The sequence below is a fragment of the Periplaneta americana genome, chromosome 11 (assembly GCF_040183065.1).
Source record: "Periplaneta americana isolate PAMFEO1 chromosome 11, P.americana_PAMFEO1_priV1, whole genome shotgun sequence".
Taxonomy (NCBI): Eukaryota; Metazoa; Arthropoda; class Insecta; order Blattodea; family Blattidae; genus Periplaneta; species Periplaneta americana.
Genome location: NC_091127.1, coordinates 429,498 through 454,400, shown reverse-complemented (window position 1 = coordinate 454,400; position 24,903 = coordinate 429,498). Strand labels below are relative to the sequence as shown.

The 24,903-nt window shown below is 36.2% G+C and overlaps 2 protein-coding genes and 1 long non-coding RNA gene across 4 annotated transcripts in view; 1 reads left to right on the top strand and 2 right to left on the bottom strand.

The window, feature by feature from the left end:
* Positions 1-11,411, bottom strand: part of LOC138708696 (uncharacterized) — a 67,355-nt gene extending 55,944 nt beyond the window's left edge. The window contains exon 1 of the long non-coding RNA XR_011334751.1: positions 11,236-11,411. This is a non-coding gene — a long non-coding RNA (uncharacterized lncRNA). The remainder of the gene's footprint in view (positions 1-11,235) is intronic.
* Positions 11,412-11,530: 119 nt separating this feature from the next.
* LOC138708694 (katanin p60 ATPase-containing subunit A-like 2) overlaps positions 11,531-24,903 on the top strand; it is a 15,268-nt gene continuing 1,895 nt past the window's right edge. The window contains exons 1-7 of one of the 2 annotated variants that reach the window (XM_069838792.1): positions 11,531-11,757; positions 12,880-12,950; positions 14,667-15,177; positions 17,138-17,306; positions 17,436-17,548; positions 20,383-20,579; positions 22,304-22,463. In XM_069838792.1, the coding sequence (XP_069694893.1) occupies positions 11,701-11,757; positions 12,880-12,950; positions 14,667-15,177; positions 17,138-17,306; positions 17,436-17,548; positions 20,383-20,579; positions 22,304-22,463 (1,278 nt within the window). In that variant the 5' untranslated portion in view covers positions 11,531-11,700. The remainder of the gene's footprint in view (positions 11,758-12,879; positions 12,951-14,666; positions 15,178-17,137; positions 17,307-17,435; positions 17,549-20,382; positions 20,580-22,303; positions 22,464-24,903) is intronic. The other variant, XM_069838793.1, reaches the window with a different exon arrangement.
* Positions 18,825-24,903, bottom strand: part of Smn (survival motor neuron) — a 22,154-nt gene continuing 16,075 nt past the window's right edge. Inside the window, exon 8 of the mRNA XM_069838795.1 lies at positions 18,825-19,181. The gene's annotated coding sequence lies outside the window, so the exon portion shown is untranslated. The remainder of the gene's footprint in view (positions 19,182-24,903) is intronic.

Sequence of the window (24,903 nt, the reverse complement as noted above, 5' to 3'; positions counted from 1 at the left end):
GTAGAACTAGTCTAAAAAGTGAGAGATTTTTATTGCAGATATCTACTCTAATTTTTTAGGCTTAGCAGTTTTTCTCTTCTATTTATCACATTACATATATTAAGAAATCATTGCACTCGTATGTTAACTAATGCTGAGTTCTTGGCAATAAACTCGTAACTCTCTGCTCCCCAACATTTCTCACGCAACGAATTTAGAGGAAAGGGCTGGACATCGCTGAAGACGATGCAACTCATTATTATAACTACTAGGATATTATAATTGGCAACAATGCTGTAAATCAGCGCTCCTAGCGGTGAGCATCGGAATCTTTTAGTACGTAATAGAGGAGCGATTGTTGCATAAGTGTGGAATATGAAAAGTCTTTAAGTAACAATATTTTGTGAATACAGGGACTGTTTCTGATTTGTATTAAGTAATACCGCACTAAAAATATTCAGTAGGTACTCGTATGAACGAAGATGCTTCCTAAAAATACAAATTGCAAGAGGAAAAACTGCAACCAGTGCTTTACGGAATTACAAGAAATTTGTGGGAGAGAAGTTCAACCATAACGAACTATATTGCAAGAGGCTGGAGACGAGGCATTCGCTTTCAATCAAGAGTTGACATCCAAAGAGCTTCAGATCGATCAGCGAGATAGAGATCCAAAAATAATGTTGCATATGGAGTCCGTCGTCTTCCAAGGATTTGGCAACGTATTGTTGACGTGGCAAGGGACTATGTGTAATGTCAAAAACAACCTAAATAAATGTGAAACAGTAGCTATGTTGCCATTACTTTTCGAATGCCTTGGAATATATAATTCATTGTTGCTGAAAATTCCTTCATGGGATTCCAGTATTACTACATACACAGCGTGTCACAAGTTGGTTTCTCTGACATGGATCAATGAAGCTAACCTTGCCTTCCTTTCTAACGAACAATCAAAATCGATGTTAATTTTATGTGTGAGCAATAGTTTAATTAATTTCAGTGCTCACGATTAACTCAAAACCTAGGGCGATGGAAACAGACCGGAAATCAGTGCGAAGATTTCTATAAGCAGCAATCATTCCTTCTCTTTTAATATGTTGAGTCCCAAGTCCCCCGCCAAAGGAAAACTCTCGTTCGTTTAACCCGCCGTAACTCGAAAACCATAAGTAGCGAGAACTTTTAAAAATGATTTCCATTCTTTCTCAACATTTCTCTCGCTCTGACCCCGTCTAAAGTGAAAAATAGAAAAAGTTTGCCGCTTACCAGCTTTTGAAGGTGTAAAAGTCTATCCTGAACAGATCACTTCTATGTTGGTATATTTTATTTTTCCTCAATTTTCAAAAAATTATTTTGATTTCGAATTTATTTCTACACTTTCCTTAGGCATTGAGCTATAAAAATACTACAGCGCGATCGACTATAACAGACGCTATGCCATGATAAGTGCTTAACGGAGAGGGAAATGTCGTCCTCGTGTGCTAACGAAACAAATAAACTGTCGGACAATTATTACATCGACTACTATAGAGCCTTAGTCAACATCACAGCGATACTGCTCTCCAACTATAATTCCTGTACGGAAATAAGTTTGAAGAATAAATGTGTAATGCCTATTGTGACATCCATTTCGCCCTTAAGAGCTACAGTATTTTAAAAAATTACATGAAATTTGGTTGTAATAATAACATGGATGGCATTTACTAGGTGATCATTTTGTGTGTGGAACGTAAACAGCGGCTCTGCGATCTTTGTTGTTACTCTGTGGGAAAGAAAAAAGAATGGTCTGTGACGAATAAGAGAGCGATCGCACTACACAGGTGACGTAACAACGGCGCGCTGTGTACTAGTAGGCCTACAAGCAATTGCCGTTCCAGAAACAGAATGGTCGGGTAATATTTTTTACTTTTAATAGCTACACGGCTGCATTCATTTGTTGACAAACAAAAGAAAAACAACCAATACCAACAACAGACATGGCTTAGGATTAAATTCCCTCTGTTATGCTTCATGGATATACAGAAACAAATGATGAAAGCTACCATTCAAATCTGAACACGAGGCAATAGAAATTTTATTCCTTATGCAAAGACTTAAATTAACGAGATGCAGACGTAGTGAAACCTTTCGTTTTTGGAGGGAGGATGATTTTATGATTTTCACCAACCTTTCGTTTTTGGAGGGAGGATGATTTTATGATTTTCACCAATCAAAAAAGTACAAAACACGTTTCAAAATAACAACTGAAAATTGTGTTCTACGTGATTCAGAAAGGAAATAAAAATGAACAGGAGAAGAAAGCAGGGACGGAAATGAAGAATAAGAAATGAATAACTTACACAAGCCAATCAATGAAAGCAAAAATAACCGAGATAAAATACAAACAAAACAGTAAATAAAAGGAAGAGGATAAAAATAAAAGAGAAGATAAAAAGACAGGAAGGATGAAATGATAGAAAGAAACAAACATGCAAAGGAAGAAAGGGAAGTGATACAGAAAGAAGAAAGTAAGTAAAGAAGCAAAAATGGATGGAGAAAATAAGGAAGAATAGAAGGAAAGAAGAAATTAATGGAGAAAGATGTGCCTGTAAGGTTGCAGTTTATAAATTCTTTGGTAAAAATTGAGTTTAAATGATCGAGTGTTGGGTTACATTTAGGTTACAAGACCTAATACAAGAGGGTTATATTATTTAATTCACATACTTATCATAAATATTAAATGTTACAAGGAATCATGCACACCAACTATTACTAAACATTATTAAATTAATTAGGTCTAGGCTACATCCATTATTTCATTAAACATACATTACCCTTATTTGTTAACATGCATAAAACCAGCTTGTAGTGTTTCATGCTAACCTAGTAGATCCATACTTCAATAATATTACAAAAATAAATTTCACATTATGAATGCTAATTACATATTTACTTACTAGGCCTATAATATGGGAACTACAAACTATGAGTTAAATATTCAGTCCAAGAAAACAATGTCAAGATTCTCAGCTACCCGACTGCATTCATAATTTAATAAAAACTAATTTTACATCACTATGTAACTTGTTACTAATTATGTTGGTAATGTAGGCCTATTTACTAAAACCGCAATCTCTTCCAGAACGATATTTCCCGCAACTAATAGCCTGTCTGAGCTGCATTTAGCAGATTTCTACACTTACTTTGTAATGATCGACATTAAACATTCCAGTGTCGTACTCTACAGCCTCAAAAAGATTTTTTCCCCCTATTTGTATAAAGAAAGTAGGCTACAGACATCCATTTTCCCCTCTGCCTTTTCAGTCACAAACAAGCAACAAGTAATCGACGACACTGAGTAGGGGGTGCAGGTACAGGCAATTCCTCGCTTTATGACAGAAGGTGTACCTGGATACTGAATAACATGTTTACTTTTCCTAGACATGCCAGATATATTTGTCATGCAGAAGTAACAATCAATAATATGATTTGTTGGTTCTCGCCACACTGCAAATGGTAACGTTTTGAGTTTGCCATCTAACCACAATCTAAGATTTGTCGTACAAGTGATACAACATTGATGAGGTGACAGTTGTTTTTCCTGGTCACCAATTTGACACCCGAAGTATAAAGAATATGCACGTTCAGTAATGTTATAAATGTTTTTACCGATATCCTGATAACTGACGAAGGCTTGGTTAGATGGTATAACAAATAACACATTTTCATCTTTACATTTGGTAAGTATGTAAGTAACCGTGTAGGACAGGGGTAGCCAACATATGACACGTGTGTTACCAGGTGGCACGCAAACTCATTTTCGATGTAAGATATCTAAAAATTGTGAAGTGGTGTGACATTTCAAGCATTGTTTTCAGAATCTACCCGTGAAAATTGGTTTAAAACATGTATTATCTTCAAGGAGGTAAATTTCATGTTGGGTAGTGTAATTAATTAGATCCCAGATATGTTGTCCTTCACGTTAACCTTCTGACTGGCATTCTGGAACTGTCATGTCGTAGGTACATCAATCGCCATGGCTATGAATCACGTACACGGTCGGAGATGGTAATTTCTCGAAGCTGTGATTTTGGAACTATAGTCACAGGTAGAACCAGTGATAAACCTTTCACAGCGACAAAATCACAGGTCTTCAAATCACACCCCATCACTATTTATATTTCGTAATTGTGAAATAAAATATATATAATCAATGCCTTTCATGTTTTCTGCAACCGGACGAGCATAATATTACATTGGTGTAGCAACGTTGCCAAGTGTATGAGCATGGCTTGTTAATAGGGAAATCTTATGCGAAGTTTTACCGTCAAATGGCAGGAGCGTTCCATGCGGCGCAACATGTTGTAGGACTATGTTTTGTCATATGCTACAGTTGATTACGTTTTCCCGCTTGTTGGTTTTCTGTGCGTGTCAAAATTATATTTACAGTCATTTTTTATAACCTAGTATAATTTAATATAATTCAATATTTTCTTACCTCATAATTTAATTTACAATAAATAATAACGTAAACCTGTATAATATTGAGCGATTCCCCGAGATGGGTGGGGAAATCTGCAGTATGCAGAATATAGATACGAGTAAATTGAATGTTCATGAACCTAAACGAGAACTTTGAGAACGAGGTGCACGAATAAAAAAAATAGGAACTATGTCGAAAGTGAATGTTGCCCTCTTTAATAATTAGTATTTAAGAACCGTACGCTAAAAACAGAATATGCAGTCACCGATGTGTTTTTTTTATAGGGAAGAGACTATCGAAATTGAATTCCTTGTATTTTTTCTGTAGTTGCAGAAAGATCAAATGCAATTTTTAATAGGATGATATAATATGATCGCAATAGTATCACGATCAGTAGTGTGTTTTGTAGGCTAAGGACATGCAGTTTTGAATATTGTGTGGGATGACTTTGAAAATTTGAACTTAAAACATGGCTTTAATAATTAGGGTACAGTACATTAAAAACATAATTCACGAAATGGACTTCACTACGGATCGTCCTGGATAATAAACATCCCAGTTTATCGAGATTTTACTGCAGGCGTAAAATTCGGAGACTCCTACAACTACTGCATATAATCTAAGCTAACATAGCTCGCTGTCGAGGTTGCATATGTTTTTATTAATTTTTCTTTTTCCTCTTCCAAAATGAAACTGTAGTCAACAATTCCATACTTGAAGTAGTTACTTTTATTTAATAGCTAGCACTTTCGAGGCCCAATATTACTTATATTTTTTAAGGTTTAAAGCATATATTCAGAATATTTCGGGACCTGATTGAAGACAAAAAGCTTTCCCTGGTTTTTACATATAGGGACATAACAAAAATTTGCCATTTTTAGTTGTTTTTAAGAGTATTTAATATAATAATACACTACGTATATCCTCAATGTTTATATACAGAAAAACAAATGCACACGCAAAGCGCATCCCTCATAGTACACGTGCGCTATCTGTTGGTGCTAGTTCAGGATATCCCTATTTAAGATGGCTAGGCTGTACATGTCCGGATAAAACTGCGTAAAAAGAACGCCTGTGCTCGCCTTTACAGAGGCATAAAAACAGATACAATTACTTTTTGTTATATTTAACAGGCTAGCCTTTCAAGGTTCAAGGTTAGTTGGAGCAAAACATTAGATGAATGAATAGGCGTTTGCAGGCTATGCTACCTATACATGTTTTAAAAATAATTTTCAGTAAATAAAAGCACTGTATGAATGAAGAAAGAAGCAAAGAAAGAAAAAGGTGCAGATCTTGCATCATTTTTTAAATTGGTTTATTTTACGATACTTTATCAACTGCTATGGTTATCTAGGTGATAAGGTGATGCCAACGAAATGTGTCCGGAGCCACCGGCGTAGCTCGGTCGGCTAAGGCGCTTGCCTGCCGATCCGGAGTTGCGTTCGGGCGCGGGTTCGATTCCTGCTTGGGCTGATTAGGTTTTTTCCGAGGTTTTCCCCAACCATAAGGTAAATGTCAGGTAATCCATAGCAAATCCTCGGCATCATCTCGCCAAATATCATCTCGCTATCACCAATCCCATCGACGCTAAATAATCTCGTAGTTGATACAGCGTCGTTAAATAACCAAGCAAAAAAAATGAGTCCGGGGTCCTGCGCCGAAAATTACCCAACATTTGTTCTTTATGGGTTGAGGAAAAGCTCCGGAATAACTCTCAATCGACTTGACCGAACCACGATTTGAACCCGGGCCCGCTCGTTGCACGGCCAGGCATGCTAACCTTTACTGCACAGCGGTGGACTTTTTGCATTATTCGACCAATCAAACGATCTATAATTTTATTCCTTAATACTCTATCACCTCTTTAATGAAATACAGACAGTCTAGACCCCAACCTGACAATTAGTCCGTCATGGTCGTTAGGCCTACCACTGCTTACATTATGCGTTTACTTACGTGATTTTACAAGGCTGGGAAATCCGACAGAAGGCCTATAAGCCACTGCTACCGTAAAGTACCATTACGATGCAGTGTACTAACCTAGTCCATGTGTGCAACTCTCCACTGATAGGAATGCGAATCGATGGACAGAGCTGTAGCAGATGACGTTAATAATACTGGCATTCAGCACAATAGTTATTGCATATCCATAGTTAAATATTTTATACAAAGACTAATGTACTTGAAATGTAATAACATGCCCCTTTTCCCCGCCATGTCATATTTTCATTATCTATAGCTTTCTCTTACTTTAAAATATAATTACTTTGAAGTAAACAATAATACGGGCTCATAGGCTCTGTTTACATTTAACGTGTTAAGGACGGAACGGCTCATCATCTGCAAAATGTAATTCTTCGAAGATGTAATAATTTACACATGAGTGGACGATATTAGTAACAAAACATCATGAAAATGCTCGGATGGATATTTTATGCCGAGAAAAATTTATTTATATTTACCCCAGATATTATATATATATATATATATATATATATATATATATATATATATATATATACGGGGTGGATACTGTACAATATCTCCAAAACTAAGCGTTGTAGAAAGAAATGTCTTAGATAAAAGTTGCTTGATATTATGGGGGAAAGTAAATGCCATTTGTCGTGTTTTATTTGGAGGACGTTTGGATGGTCATTTGAGGGTCAAAGTCGTTTATTAAATGGGAACCAATATTTTTTATTTTGTTTTCTTATTCCTCATCACAAAACCATTTTGTAGTACATGGTTCTTTCACTGGTGTAGACAATTAAACATTGATGAAAGGTAGGTACACAGAGTATTGTACGGGTATTGTACAGTATTATTTCATAAGCATCGTAGGTCCATTTCAACCCACAGACAACTGAGTACGCTTCAAATGTTAAACGACTTGCATGGAACTGATGGCTGTTACTCGGTAATCGCTAATTGTAGGTACGTACCACCAGTGGGTCCACCTGGACTCGAAGGCGGCTGCAAGTACACTAACTACAGATACAAGGAAACCGTCCTACCGTGGAAAGTAAACAAAACAACGGACACAATGTCTCATTGCCTCCTCGCCTACTGTGATGCTGGACTGTTTCGAATGGGTCCAACCCTTCATTGCGCTCTTCGTACACAGCCATTCATAATTTTTGTTGTTATTTACGTTGGTGTAAGAATAATTGCAAAGTGCTTCATACAAAAGTTGTTCAGTTTTTATGAGGAATGAGAAAACAATATAAAAATGTAGGTTCCTATTTAAAAAAATTAAAATGACCCTAAAATAACCATCACAACGTCCTCCAAATAAAACACGACAAATGGCATTTACTTTCCCCCATAATATCAAGCAACTTTTATTCAAGACATTTCTTTCTACAACGCTTAGTTTTGGAGATACTGTACAGTATCAACTTCAATGGTCCACCCTGTATATATACATACAGGGTGAGTCACGAGGATTTACCGCCACTTACGGAGCCTATTTCCGAAGATTCTGAGCCAAAACTATTATATAAACATATGACCTAATCAGGGGCGTATTTTGAGGGCTACCGGCGGTAGCCCAAGGAAATTACAAAAGAAAAAGTTTATAATATAACATAATGTAATAATTTTGTATTATTAGTTTTACCATAGTAATTAAAATTAAAGTAATTGTTAGATATATTTTGTGTAATAATAGGGTCAGCGGTAGCCCAAACCCTTTAACGAGTATACGCCACTGGACCTAATCTCAATATTTTCAGTTACACTAATTTTTTGTTGTTGTTTGTAAAATACCTTTATTTTTTAGTTTTAAGGATAAAAGAATATTACAGATAGAGATTTAACTATTCAAGAGCATCATTTCTTTAATTAGCTAGTATTCTGAAGCTAAAAATGTGTTGTGAATTCCATAGTTGCTTCGTACAGATTTTTTTTTTTCGAATTTAACTACAAAATTACATTTTCTTGCGCATTAATCAAACAATTGTTACAAAGCACGCCACTCTTTAAGAATTTACATTAGTATGCATAATTAAACTGCAAAGAATCGAGTTCCTGAAGTCATATGATTTGTAACAATTTTTGTGATAAGTGCATAAGATTAATGTAATTTTTAGTTAAAAATTGAAAAACAAAATTTGTACAAAGCAATTAACAACACATTTTTAGCTTCAGAACACTAGCCAATTAAAGAAATGATATTTCTCAACAGTTCATTCTCTATTTGTAACATTCTTTTGCCCTTAAAACTAAAGAAAAAGGGTATTTTATTAATTTCAAATTAGTGTAAATGTGGAAATATTGAGATTAGGACAAATGTTTACATGGCATTTTTGCTCAGAATGTCTTCGGAAATAAGCTCCGTAAGTGACGATAAATCCTTGTGAATCATCCTGTATGTAGGGATGAATGTATGTACAGGGACATCATTTTATTTTTACTAACATTTTTAATATTAACCTGGCTATAACTTTAGAGAACCGAAAACACAGTTTGCTACTCCCTTCCACGACTGGAGTTCGATGACACTGGCGTAAAACACAAACAAATCACTTTACTAGGTATAGGAGCGAAGAAAAAGTAGTTCATCCATTTACGTAAACTAGGAAATATCACGATTTTGAGTTTGATAATTTTCATTAGGTTTTTGTTTAATCAAAATACAGTACTGTATTAAGAATAAGTGTTTTTACTCACGAACTAAGTTATCCATGCGAAAGTATTCATTATGCATTGCATATTATACTGTATACAGCACATTAGCGTACACTGTAGAGAATGAAGTTAAATTGAAAAATAATCATAATATGGATATTTATATATATTTTTGAAAATGGTGACCGTTCATTTCGATACAGGCTTCAGTTCTTTTGTACATATTATAGCACTATAGACTATTGCATCTAATTCCAATTACCAGTTTCGTCCTTCGTACTAGTAACTCCTGTTGAAATAATTCTGAACCTACTCTATAAAAGAGTACCTTACGTACTGTAAATTCAATCTTCACTTCTGTCCGACCTAGATAAAATTACTCAGACATGCTATCTACTGTCCAAGTGGTTATGTCGCAGGATCGTAGAAAGGGGGAAAATCACGTGACAGTTAATTACTTAACAAGATCCTTTTATTTAAGTTATTTTAAACAGTTGTATAATATTACGTAAACGTCCAATTCTTAACGGAAATTAATGTTTTCAGAAAAGAGCTAAGACAGCCCAGCAACTAGATTTTACAGAGGGGCGAGCAGAAGCAGGTGGGGAAAATCGGGATGCGACGTAGGCAAACGGACGACAGTACCTGTGCGAAAATATGATTCAATATTGAAAGCTCTTTCGTCACTGGAAAACGCGAACATATTTCTGGAACGTACTATACTCACTAACTCAGTACTGGTTACTATATGCGCCTTGGTTCTGTGTGGAATACAGTTGGAACTTCGTTAGTAGTTAGTAGAAGGGGTGGAAGTGAAGTACATTCAAAAACTCAGGTACAATAAAAATTGAAGTAAAAATAAAATGATGTCCCTGTATGTATGCATAAAAATTTCCGGTTTTTACATTAGATGGAGAATAAAATTTATTCATATATTGATATGTTAACAATAGTGGATATGGACGGAAATCAGGCATAAACAAGATTAATAACACTCACTGACGCATAGCCAATATTAATGAAAGGAAATATCGGCACTTTTTTATTTTATGTCTCTATTCAAGCGCTCCCATCGATGGTAAGAGTAACCATTCAATGTTTTGCGTCATTTCCAGCTGTGATAACGTAAGTAAAAAATATATATATTATTGACTTTGGTATTCGAGTTTCTAAGGGTCAATTGTCACTAATATACAAAATTCTTAATCTATAATCAATCACTTCTATTCAAGTACGGCATATCTTCTACGTATGAATAACACATGCAGAATATATATTTTTTCTTGTTAATTCTAACAATATGGATAATCACTAATCTGATGCACTTAGTTAAAAGAAAAAAGATAGTAATGAATTCAATAAATACATCCTGAATCATTTCAAACCTCCATTCTTGAAAACAAAGACTGCCAAGTCATCATTGTTAGAACTTCAATTATTGATAAAATATTGTAAATACCAGAAAAATCTGTGTCCCGAACCTGCAATACCAAAAAAACACACACACACAAAAATGCCAACATTACTACAATAGAAGGAATTCGACTTCGGAGATCAAAATCAATTAAAATTAATACCACAAATTTTAGAAAGAAACACTGCACAGAAAGATATAAACAGATACTTAAGCTCCCGCTATCCATTTAATATAATAAATATTTCTACTATAAATTACTTTCTTACACAAAGTGAACAGTAATTTAAATTTGAAAGCTAAATTATTAAATAGGCCTAAGATTACATGATTTGACAATCTACACAAATTTTAGGCTGAAAATGTAACGAAACCGCTGAAGGATGTTACAATGAAAAAATAAAAACAGAAAAAAATGTCTTCAAGGCTTCTGGACGATGATGATTCATATTATACTACAATATGAGATATTTGTTTCAACACGTGTGAAAGTTTTAATTGAAAGTACCGAGATCCAACTCTTTCTTCAATAATTGTATATATACTCAAACGTTGCTATAAAATTAAAAAAGTAAAAAACAAGAGTACTGACGAATGTTCTGCCGATAATAAATGATCCGTAACATCAGATCAAATATTTGATAACTTGAGTGTATAACCTACCCTAATCATCTGCCGCATCCCACACCGCAATCATTAACTGCACCATAGTAAAGAATGTTTAAAAAAACATGATAATACACACACTTGTACTCACCTAAAAAACTAAACAGAACTGAGATATTTAGCAAGAAGAATTTTAAACTGGCCATATTTGCGGTGGAATTATAGATGAATCCCTACATTGACGTTCCGCCTCGATGACATTTGGCATTCTAACACGATCAATATTATTCCATGTGACCGATGTTTAGCCTACATTTCACGAACGACGATTTTAGAACGCAACTAGTGCATCAGTGGCGCCCCTAGCAGCCGTTTTTCAAAACAATAGTTGCAATGAAAGTATAGCAATGTATCGACAATTTTATTATCGAAACATATGTATCAAACACGTTCTACTACCATATATAGAAAATTACATTTCCTTTTATAATGGCAAAAGTTCCTGCGTTGCTATGGTTACAGATATTAATTGTTCACATTACATACTTCCGATTAGTGCGAAAGATATCTTTCAGTATCGTGAACATCACAAGCGATAATACGTAGTGTTCTTAAAATGTCCGAAGAAATGGGTTACTACAATTTCAAAATTGCTAATCATGTCAGGGAATATGTAAGTACTTATTGTATAACTCTGTGATACATTTTCTTAACTTAAAAATATAATACAGCGACACTATACATTTAATTTGTAATTTAAAACACATATTCATTATTTCCTAATTAAAACGAGAATAATACACCGTTTTATTCTAAAATCAATTGCATTGTTGAGACCATCTCATTATAATATTATCCCAGACCACACAAAACAGATTGATCAACCTTATGGGCTTTAAAGTCAACAACTTTTTTTATCACTTTTACTACGCTGCCATCTAGCGACTTCAGAAGAAATCATGTTATAACTCCCATTTAAATTGAATGGAGCAACTGTACTTCCATCTAGCGGTCATTACCAATCCACAGTGGCGATCCTAGCGGTTGTTCTCTTCCACATGTTACTGTTTTTAACATGGGGATGGTCAATCTATTATATGTGTTCAGGAATATCCAGCATTTTAAGGTGAAATTAAATATATCCAATGTTCAGCTATCTTATTACAGCAATGCAGCCATCAGCTGTCTTGAAGTCAGATAATATATTATCCATGTATGTATTTAACCCATCATTCTGATGCCGGAACATCCCCATGAAGGATGTTTCAGTAGACCTACCTTCAAGAAATTTAGTTACACTTTTTTTCCGACAGGGGCAGAGGAACAAGTGGAAAGTTCATCGCCTCAAATGCCACCTAGTATGAATTTAGTCTCGCTCACGCACACATGGTTTACATTTCCAAACATCCCAGTCTAATAACTATTTCTTTCAATTAAATTTAATTTAAGAAAAAGAATATATTAGGAGAGGGGGGATTTAAAACAGTCAATTGCATTTTACATTTTACCCTACCACACTCCATTCCCTCTTTCATATTTCAAAAGGAACCCTATATTTTTTTCTTGGTTATTTAATGCCACTGTATCAACTACTGGGTTATTTAGCATTGAAAGAATTGGTGACAGGCCTATGTACCTGTGAACATTTTTAATGTTGTAAATGAAACCGTTTTGACACAATGCTGTTGCAGAGTTTAAACTTTTTTGTCCGAACTAAGGTACTTGTTGCAATATGACTTCTAAGGAACTGTTTTCTATTTTAATCTGTAACTGTATATTTTTTTCTCATTTTCAGGAAGAAAAGAGAGTTTCAGAGAGAAAAAGGCAGCTGTTGTATTTAATTTTACATTATCTCAGGGAAGAAGGGTAGGCGTATTAAGTTTATTTTTCACTTAAATCACTTCTATTTTTTTTTTATCCAATTTCCCTCAACTTGGTGAGGTTGCCAAAGACAAACACTGTTAAACAGTAACATTTAATATGACATTAAAAATGTCTTACAAGAAATTTGTTTACAATAAACTAAAATTTACAGTAGATAATATTTCACATAATGCAAATTTGCAGTAAAATAAAAAATACAGATAAAAATAGAAGAGAAAATTTAATTTGAATTGAAATACAAGTGTCGCCATAAAATCTGCAGAGAACCCTTCAAGGCTATCAGAAATGTCCTTAATTGTTGTTGTTGGGACTCCAAATTTATGACAGAATGACACGAACTGTTTTGTTATGGTCCCTCTAGCGCCCACCATTAATCCAATGACGTCTATATCCCTGAGTTTATATGAAGTTTTGTAATAAGGGATAGTTGATTCGTAAACTGTCCTTTTCTCTAGATTAACCTCCTCGGGTTGATTCTGTTAGTTTCTACAAATATTTGGTTCAGAGTAATTATTAGTTAATTTACTCATGGCACCTGGATTAGTAAACACAGCTTTTGGAGTCTCTAGGTAGTCAGCCATATCGATACGCTGACAGTTGAGGACTTTGGTAAGCATTCAGATCCTGTCAGCTGTTGAGTGTTATTTCGTAGGACAGAAGTTAGAGAACTCTTGTAGTGGGAATTAAGAAAAAGAGATCTGTAAGAATGTTAACAAACGAGGTAATTTGACTTTTATTTATTACGGTGGTTATTTTAATATGAATATTCAGAAAATACAGGGTGAATATAAAGTCTTTGCCTGATTATAATTAATTACATCTCAACATCTATGCTAGATAGACAAATAAAACCTGTGGCATTAAGTCGTCCAATATATCGAGATTTTTTTTTTGTGTGCATTACAGGTACTGTAATTTAGGAGTGCTGCTCCCACAATGGCGTCTATGCAGGAGAAAGCATGTGTTTTGTGGTTCACAGTTGCCTATTACAGTTCAGTGACAGTTCTGAAGAGAGTAAGGTCGAGATCCACCGGATGTGAGGAGCATCAAAGCTTAGTATGAAAAATTTAAAGAGACTGGCAATGTTGGTGACAAGCCAAGAAGTGAGTGACGAAACTGTTGATACCGTGCGTACAGCTTTTCAACACAGTCCGCAGAAATCAACCGAAATGCAGTCGTTTGTGTAAAATCTTCACTATGGTGATCTGAGGTATGTCGGTTTCTGTGGACTGCGTTGAAAAGCTGTACGCACGGTATCAACAGTTTCGTCACTCACTGCAGGTCTACCACGTCTTGTCTTGTCACCAACGCTGCCAGTCTCTTTAAATTTCTCATACCATCCTATGATGCTGCTCCTCACATCTGGCAGATCTCGACCATACTCCCTTCAGAACTGTCACTGAACTGTAATAGGCGACCGTGAACCACAAAACACACACTGCTTTCTCCTGGATAGCAGCAGCACTCCTAAATTACAGTACCTATATCACACACAAAACAACTAGGTATATTGGACGACTTAATGCAGCAGGTTTTATTTGTCTATCTAGCATAGATGTTGAGATATAATTAATCACAATCAGGCACAGACTTCTTATTCACCCTGTATATACAGCAGGACGAAATTCAATTTTTGTAAAGACAGCTTCACATGTCATATGTGATAAGTTTAATTAATATTGTTATATTTATTTGCAGATTTTATGAAACTGCCCAGAGTTTTAGCAATGAAGCCCATCTTAGTAACCAATATGAAGTATGTGATAATATAGACTTAAGTACTATTGTCCAGGACTTTGAAACATATTACTATGTACGCTTTCAAAAGTACCCAAAAATATGCAAAAAAGTAGTTTCAGAAGAAAACAAGAAAAACATATGGAAAAAACCAGTCCTCGCAGAAAAGATTCATCACACAACAAAAGTTCGTAGAAACAGTATTCAGAACGGAGAAAATAAATTGCAAGTACCGGCATCCAAGTCTTCCCAAAAGACCTCAAGTAACAATTCACAAAAATCTTTCAAGAGTAATAACTCTTTACCAGAATTGGATTTAATAGTGTTGCCTTTGACTTCTGGAGATTCCAATCAAGGAAACAATGCACAAAATGACACACAGGAAAATGGTTCTGAGAAGTTTTTGAAGCCCCTGTCAGGATGTCACATCTACAATGCTGAATGGAAAGAATTTGCCGAAATTATATCAAAGGTAATTATTATTTGAGGTAACAGTATCGTCTGCAGTGTAATCTTCTTCAGAGTAGATTATTGGAAACAGTCCTCACCTCCAGTGATTCACAGTGGCCAGTGATGCACTGCCAGTCACACACTTTGAACTGAGCAGTTTTTGATGCCTTAGTGATAGATAAATAGAAGTTATGTTATTTTAAAATGAGCAGAAATAGAGTTTTAGTAGCTTATTAATAGATGTTCGATTTCGAATTTTAAGTCACATGATTTCAACTGGCTGCATGATTGTACTATTGGGCAAGTCAAATAATGTTACAGAAACTTTACAAAAGTTGAAACGATGGTACAGTGAAATGAACGAAAATATGGAGTACACAAAACAAGCTAAAAAACTTAAATAAGATAGGTAGTCAAGTATTCCATTTATTCAATCCCCATCCCCACTCTCACGTGCGAAGCTCTGGCGGCTAGTTTGTGCTGTGTACAGTAAGAGTGAAGTAAGTATGGCGCCCATCAATAAATAGTTAAATTTTTGTTTTCCTAAGTACTCCAAATATCAAACATGGAAAAGAAATTACCCGGAGGCAAAATAGCCCCCACTTGGATCTGCTTCCTGAGCATGCATGGGGACTGTGATTGACAGTATGTTTGTCCTGGTCTTCACGTTTCTCTTTTAAATTAAAGTGAATATTTTTCATTCTTTATTGATATTTTTGGCAGTAGGTCGGATTATGAGGAAAATTACAGAGACACTTGTTCCAAGAAAAACTGCTGCAAGTCAGTGAATTCTTAGGGAAATGAACATTCACAACAAGAAACAGCCAAAAGACTGATTATATCACAAAAATTGAAGCGTCGGCTGGAACAACGTTGTAAGTTACAAAATTTTCATTCGGTGTTCCGTGTAATAATGTTGTATGTCATGTTACCTTGCTATACTCCTTGGCTTGCAATTGTCCATCAATGCAGTACGTGAAATTTGTCCACTCAAAAGTTTTCTACCCTATAAGAACAACATTGTACGCATACACATTTTTGCAGCTCCTGTAAATTTTACCAAATGTAACTTATAACGTTGTTCCAGCCGACACTTCAATTGGTAAGTGGAGTCAGGTGTTGAAGTCTATGAGATTCATACTGCAGACAAGTAGTGCAGATGGCAAAAAGAAAAGTTACCGATACTGATCTCCATAATCAGCTGCAAAGTAAGTGATAGAAATTCAGAGAAGACCTCGAGAATCTGGTCTTCAACATGCAGGCTTCATGGATCACTCCAGCAATGGCTAAGGAAGTCTTGGATGGGCCAAGGATATGAAAAAAGTTTTCTTGGATGATTTGATCATGGTTAGGTAATGTTATACAAATTTAACATATCCTGTTAGAGAAATTACAACTTTATACAACCCATGCTACTAACCTCTTCGTCCCTGAACTCCCTTCCAAGATATCACAGAATGCAGTAAAGCAGATTAAGTGACGAGGCTTCCTCTTTCAAGCACAATGTGCCAGAAGAGCACCCAATGAAGTGTTTCCTGCACACACATCATCTTTAGCAGTGTAGATCTGGATGTTGTCCATTAACACAATGTGAATGGACCAAAAGGAGTATAAACATTTTGGAAATAAAAAAGAAAAGTTCCAAATTAAAACTCAGAGTTTACTCTTCATGAAATAGCTCTCTGCCACAAAGCGAGTCTCTAAGCAATTTAATTGATGGAAAAAAAAGTCTAAACACTTCCATGTCCAGGCAACATTGAAGACTGTGCTTACTGAAAACATTTATACTGATTTAGTTCAGAAATGAGAAATCTAAGTGTGAAGAACTCAAACTGCATTCAAATGGTCGTAAATAAGAAAGGAATGCATACTATATATACGTGCTTCATTAAATAATATAATTGTTTGGCTACAAAATGTGTCATGTACTTTTCTTTTTACTCTTCAGCGTTAATAATTACAACTTAAATATTAAATTTCAGGAAATATGCGTCAACGATCTAAACGTGCACTGGAATGACATCATGGGACTAGATGAAGCTAAACAACTGCTCAAAGAAGCCGTCGTGTATCCAACAAAATATCCTGAGCTCTTCTCTGGAGTTTTAGCACCGTGGAAAAGTTTGCTGTTGTACGGTCCTCCGGGAACTGGTATGTACTTCATTTCAATATGTACGCTTATCAAATTAGTATGTGACTTAGGCAATCATTGCTAATAAATTTCTCTTGAAATTACTTGCACTGTGTTAAAATAATTACAATGTATTTCATCAATTTTAGGGAAAACTTTATTGGCAAAAGCTGTTGCTACTGAGAGCAGAACGACATTCTTCAACATAGCAGTGAGCTCCATCATAAGCAAGTGGAGAGGAGATTCAGAGAAACTTGTCAGAGTAAGATCTGTGGAATGATAATATTCTTTAAATCACTATCTGTTACTTTCTGCTACACAGGGGTTCTTAATCTTTTCTGGCCAAGATCCAAAGTCAACTAGGCGTCAATTTACTTGCATGATCCATAAATCCATTTTGAAGTTAAACAGTGGCAATGTAATAATATTGTAGAAATTAATTATTTTATGGGAACAGACACTATCATGTTTTTGTTATTGTTAGAAAAAATGTAGTTCTGCAAAAGCTTATAGTTTTAAATTAAATACTTCAATATTTCTCGAACAACTCATCTCGAAAGTCATAGGTTAACAGCCCTGTGCTAGATCTCTCTTTCTTTCTCTGCTTTAGAATTATGGATTGACTTCAATTTTACAATAATTCGTGTTCTCTGGAACAAGAACTTAACTACAAATCTTCAATTTAAGATATAGAACATCAAACATTTTAAATCTGGTGTAACAGAATTGTGTAGAATGACATTTAAATATTTCTAAAGGGCTCTGTGTCTATTGGAGGGAGTAATGCTGTTTTATTAGGTGAGTAATGTGTTATTAAGGATTGAATATTATGAAAAAATGATGTAATATATGCGAAGTTGTTATTCCAGGAAATGCCTTAATTACAGTTTTTGCACATTTTTGGCGATGTCCTACAGTGTTTTCCTATATGTTTGCAGTTATGGATCAATTTAGGAATTCTGTTATCAAATATTCTATGTAGACCTGCATTATTTAAGACAATATTTCCAAACTGTCGCAATTCATGGTATGCATTCATCAAAACAAAGTTAGGTTCTTAACTAATGTCATGACTTTTGGATTTATAATTACTTGCATTTCATTAAACAATGAATATTCTACGCATTAAATTATTCAAGTACAGAAGCTAAATTAAGCTACTAGTGCTGTTTGGAAAGTTCATGGCTTGACAGACATAAAACTAGAATTCTATTATTGTGAAACATAACATCCCCTGACATTAACACATTTAGTCCAATGGTGACGCAATGCTTTTATACTCACCTTACAAACAGATTCTTTTTTAATAATAATAATTATTATTATTATTTATTTATTTGTACTGGCAGAGTTAAGGCCATAGAGCCTTCTCTTACACTCTACCAGGTGACAAAGTATACAAGGAGTGAAAATTTAACAAAAAGTTAAAGAACAGGATACTAACATTTTACAAAAAGTAACAGCATAACAAAATTGACACTAAACACACTTCGAGGTCTGCAAAAAAAAAAAAAAAAAAAAAAAATACTGGTGCAATAATCTCATCAGACCAAAATTATTTCCAGCCCAGTAAGTTTTGAGCTTTGGGAGGGTGCCAGCTCTGGAGAATAGGGGAATGTGGCAAGGATTCGAACCATAATTCAGCAACAGCAATTGCAGATGTTTGAGCAGACGCACGTCATGATGACACAACACTTTCTTCTTGGACATAACTGGCCTTCTTCACAAATTTTCCCTTTCAACTGCTGCATTTATGGTTTTCTCAATCCCCAGATCACTTTTCCAGTGGATTGAACAGCCTTTGTTTTCGTTGGAGGTGGAAAGTCACTGTGTTACCACAGTTCCGATAGCTCTGCTACACAGTGATGGATACAGGTTTCATCTGTCACGAACCTCTGTAAAAAATTGGATATATTCTTCTAAAATCGAGCCTGTCTTTCAAAATTTGACATTGAAAGTGTTTTTGTTCTGGTGATAAACACAGCACCCTCTCTGCAACTCACTGGCCATCCAATGTGGGGATCACCTTCCACATTTTCTCGGCCATGTTTAAATAACATGGTGTTAACATGCATAATGAAATCGCATTTCTGAAATTTTTTTGCAAATCTAATCTTTCAGGTAATGCTCCCTGTAAAGCAGATTTGAATATTTTCAAGGGAAAAATTGTTCCGGGGCCGGGTATCGATCCCGGGACCTCTGGTTGAACGTACCAGTGCTCTGCCAACTGAGCTACCCGGGAACTCCACCCGACACCGTCTCAACCCTTCCCTTTATATCCACACAACTCGCGTGGGCTGAAGAAACGCCAAAGACCCACATCGAGTGCACACAAACTCTGTGTGCTCAGTTGGCAGAGTGCTGGTACGTTCAACCAGAGATCCCAGGATCGACACCCGGCCCCGGAACAATTTTTCCCTTGAAATTATTCAAATCTGCTTTACAGGGAGCTTTACCTGAAAGACTAGATTTGCATAACATATACGTCACTGTGTACATTAACAGAAACCCACAATTCCAAGTCACACAGAGTTTGTGTGCACTCGATGTGGGTCTTTGGCATTTCATCAGCCCACGTGTGTGGATATAAAGGGAAGGGTTGAGACGGTGTCGGGTGGAGTTCCCGGGTAGCTCAGTTGGCAGAGCGCTGGTACATTCAACCAGAGGTCCCGGGATCGATACCCGGCCCCGAAACAATTTTTCCCTTGAAATTATTCAAATCTGCTTTACAGGGAGCATTACCTGAAAGACTAGATTTGCATAATATATACGTCACTGTGTACATTAACAGAAACCCACAATTCCAAGTCACACAGAGTTTGTGTGCACTTGATGTGGGTCTTTGGCATTTCGTCAGCCCACGTGTGTGGATATAAAGGGAAGGGTTGAGACGGTGTCGGGTGGAGTTCCCGGGTAGCTCAGTTGGCAGAGCGCTGGTACATTCAACCAGAGGTCCCGGGATCGATACCCGGCCCCGAAACAATTTTTCCCTTGAAATTATTGAAATTTTTTTGTTTGTATGTCTGTCTGTATGTTTCACTTGATAATAGCTGAACCGATTTCTATTAAAGGAACTGCTACTTTGACTTGATTCAGGTGATGTTTGAATTGGCGAGGTACCACGCCCCGTCCACAATATTCTTGGATGAGCTGGATGCCCTCGCTTCACATCGAGACACGTGTGGGACGCACGAGGGATCTCGACGGCTGAAGGCAGAGCTGTTCATTCAACTGGATGGATTGACACACAGTGAGGACAGAGTTTTCCTGTTAGCAACATCCAACTTGCCATGGTAAATCGCACATATAATTGTTGTTGTTTAGTTAACTGTCCGAAGACAGGTTGGAACCTTACTACTCATGAGGCAACTAAGCCAGGAGGTAATGGGGTAGGGTGGCCAGTTCCTTTCTCCCTCCATAAATTTAGTAGTGGTTATTTCTCTTATTTAAACTAGATAACCCGAAATGTGTTCTGGTACTCCAAGTTGGAATATGTATACATATGTCAGCATTTACATTCACTATAATGTTGACCTCACATACAGTGCCACAATTACATTTACTACATAAACACTTTCTTGTGGACGCACTATTATATCTAAATTTCATACCTACTATTTTATTTCATCTTACTCAAATGTCACATCCATGCCCTTCAAATAGAGTTGTTATGCCTAGTCACTGCTAAGTAATAACTATTTTCCAATTCTATTTTTCATTTTCATCTAGTACTTATTTTACTATACTGCTTATTCATTTCTCTACTTATTTCTTCTACTTTTAACTAATCTCATACTATCTTTCCCTATAATTCTTTCACCATTCACTATTTTCTGCAACCCCTTACATCCACCCCAACTAATTCCTTCTACTCTCTCCTTCATTCCAACACTAATGACTTAATTTAACCTATTCAAAATTGTCACTACCATTACTCCTTTCTTGATCCTTCTTTTTATCTGTACCTATATCGATCTCATTTTGCTTATTACTAATCACTAATCATTGCTTATCCCTGTACAGATGTACATTAATTAATTCATAGTGTTCTGCCCAAAGGCAGGTCTTTCACTGCAAACCCAGCAGTCTTCAGTCTTTCTATTTCCTGTCTTCCTATTAGTCTCGGCATAGGATCCATAAATCTTAATGTCGTCTATCATCTGACATCTTCTTCTGCCCTGACTCTTCTCCTCTTCCATTCCTTCCAGTGCATCCTTCAACAGGCAGTTTCTTCTCAGCCAGTCACCCAACCAGTTATTTTTTCTTTTCCTGATCGGTTTCAGCATCATTCTTTATTCACCCACTCTTTCCAACACAGCTTCATTTCTTATTCTGTCTGTTCACTTCACACACTCCATTCTTCTCCATATCCACATTTCAAATGCTTCTATTCGTTTCTCTTCACTTTGTCGTAATGTCCATATTTCTGCTCCATATAATGCCATACTCCACACAAAGAACTTTACTAGTCTCTTCCTTAGTTCTTTTTCCAGAAGATGCTCTGTTAGATATACTGTATTTCTTACATTAAACCACAGTTCCTTAATTTCACTCATTCATTTCTTTAATCTGTGATTTGTTATCCCAGTTCGTTGCATCTGTCTCCCTTTCCTACTAATAACACTTATCACTAGTCATTATTCCACCACCTAACAAGCAGGCGATTCTTCCACAAGTTCACTGAGCACTTATTTCCACTCTCCTTTGCTTGCACTTCACTCACAAAGGAGGAGTCAAAAGCAAGTCAGCTTGATCTCCGGTCATATAAACTTTCAGTGCAACAAGATGTTGGTTGGTTGGTCTTCTTTGTACAACTGGAAGATGTAACCTGTGTATGTTATTGTTGACTGATATGTATTTATTTCCTACAACTTACAATATTGTGATTTATGCAGTCAGAATATGTTCTTCTGACACTTAAGTCATCAAATCACAGAATCAAGCTGATGACGAATAATATGACGACGTGAAACACATTAATCACAATTATTTACCTACTGTTTTCCATCTTTTATAGGGAATTAGATACGGCCATTTTAAGAAGATTAGAAAAAAGAATATTAGTGGATTTACCGAACACAGAAGCTCGCCGATCAATGATTGAACATTACCTGCCACCGGTAGTCACAAAGGGGCCTTCTTTGCTTAGCAAACTGGACTACGAGCTGCTGGCACATGTACGTTTCAGCCTTCTGTAATTGTTTAGTTATTTATACAAGTAGTGCAGTCAATTTTTATATTTAAAGTGTTACTTGCAAAGAAATACAATAGAAAACAGCGTGATGGAATAATATTATAACAACAGCACGATTCCACTGCAGTCGATCTGCGTTGCCTTAGATGGAGAACCATCATGTGCTGGTCCACTCCGTGCACGACTAAAAGCGTAGTTCTTTAACGTAAAAAAGACAGAAAGGGGAATATGAGTGGGATGAGGTATGTAGTATGGAATGAATAAGAAGTAAACAAATAAACGAACAAAATAAATAAACACACAACAGACGCACAAACAAACGAGCAAACAAAAAAGAAACAAATAAATAAACAAACAGCGAAAGGGAGAAGGAAATAATAGTAGGAAGGGAATCCTTGCTTACAATCAGTGGCGGCTCGTCGGTATTGAATTAAGGGGGGCTGCATACAAAAATAAACCAAGCAACTTACTTTATTAGTTCCATGCGCCTTGTCTTGTAGGTTGCAAACTTTTGAATCATCTTCTTATTAGAATCCGATATGTCGTTTAACATAGTCTTTACAATGGAAAACATAGCTAATGCGGTCAGTTTCTCTTCTCTCATCGTATTTCTAAGATAGGACTTTACTCTCTTCAAACACGAAAAGCAACGTTCTGGTTCGGAAGTTGTCATTGGTATGGTAACAGCTATGCGTAGTAGTTCCACAACTTCTGAAAATGAGGCCTGCAAGTTCCCAGACAGAAGAAACTGCAAGAGCTTGACTGCATCACTGATATTTCTGAATTCTTGTCTCTGATACAACACAGTGAGTTCCGTTATTAGTTTGTCTTTGTCGGACATTGGAAAAAGCTCCACACATACATTTAGGTCATTTTCAGGAAATGAGCTTTTGTAGCATTCAAATTTTTCTTGACACAGAAGAGAAGATAATATCAGATGATCTATGAACTGGAATTGGGTGTTAGCTTGTGTGAAAATGAGGTCACACACTTCCTTGGCTGCCACAACCCTTGTCCAAATCCCTTCAACCTTAGGACGTTTTTTAGGGTTTACTGTTCCGTATTGTCTGTATGGCATTAATAAAGCTTGATATGCAGAGCGGTCTCGGTAGTATAGTCGGTTGAGGGTTCGATCGCGGCCCAGGTCAATGGCATTTAAGTGTGTTTAACTGAGACGGGCTCATGTCAGTAGATTTACTGGCATTTAAAAGAATCCTGCGGGACAGAATTCCGCCACACCGGCGACGCTGATATAACCTCTGCAGTTGCGAGTGTCGTTAAATAAACCATAATTTAATTTTTTATATGCAGATTTGAATCTTAGAAATATCTAACTGGCGATGTTGTAGTAGGTTGTATAATATATCTACATGATACATCAATTTAAAAAAAAAAAAAAAACCTGAGCCAGAAAGTGAATTCGGGATCTTCAGGGCGCTTGCATAATTTATTGTGATGTTGTTAGATGTTTCAGATTCCATTATGGTTTGAAAACATTCTAGCAATGGCTCCTTCTTCTCATGATCAACATTTACTATTCTTATTTAAAACTCCATGTTGTTGCCCCAGCTGATGGAATTGTCTTCCAAACACATTAATTTAATATAGACTGTGAGGAGATCGAGAGAAGAAAGCAGGGATACTGGATATATTAGCAAAACATATGCGAGCTTTGTAGGCTATTTTGTTTAGTGCTCTTTCCATTATGAGATTCAACTGATGGGCACTTAATTTCACATTTCTCCTGAATTGTTAAGGTACTGAGCTGAATAGACTGTAAATATTACACAGAATTAAACATTGTCACACTTGTTATACTCACAACGTTAAAGAAAATGTATTGCAGCGCCTGGAAACTCTGGATTCGTGGCAAGGGGCAGCAGGGGGAGGGGTAAAACTAACGCGCAAAGTTTCCAAGACGAGACTGGCAGCTCCAGGGGAGGAAGTGGCTTCACTAACGATTGCGTGCATGTCAGTGAGAGCGAAATTTTTTTAAAAATTCGAGCCACTAAATAAGACTGTATAATAAATGTATTTCACAACATAAAACGAGACAAGAACCACAAATGTCTGGGGGTGCTGCAGCTCCGCAGCCCCCCTTCGAAAGCCGCCTCTGCTTACAGTTCGTATCTTGCTGAAGGTAATGGAATTTCAAGTGTGATGAAAGCACTTACCATGGCTCTCTTCAGACCTATGTGTCCACGATCCCACCTTACAGTCCACACACATATGTTTTTGTTGGTTACTTAACGACGCTGTACCAAATACTGGATTATTTAGCATCAATGGAATAATGGTAATGAGATGGTATTTGATAAGATGAGATCGAGGGTTTGTTGTGTGATTATCTGAGATTCGCCTTACTGTTGGAGAAAACCTCGGAAAAAAAACCCAACCAGGTAATCAGTCCAAGTGGGAATCGA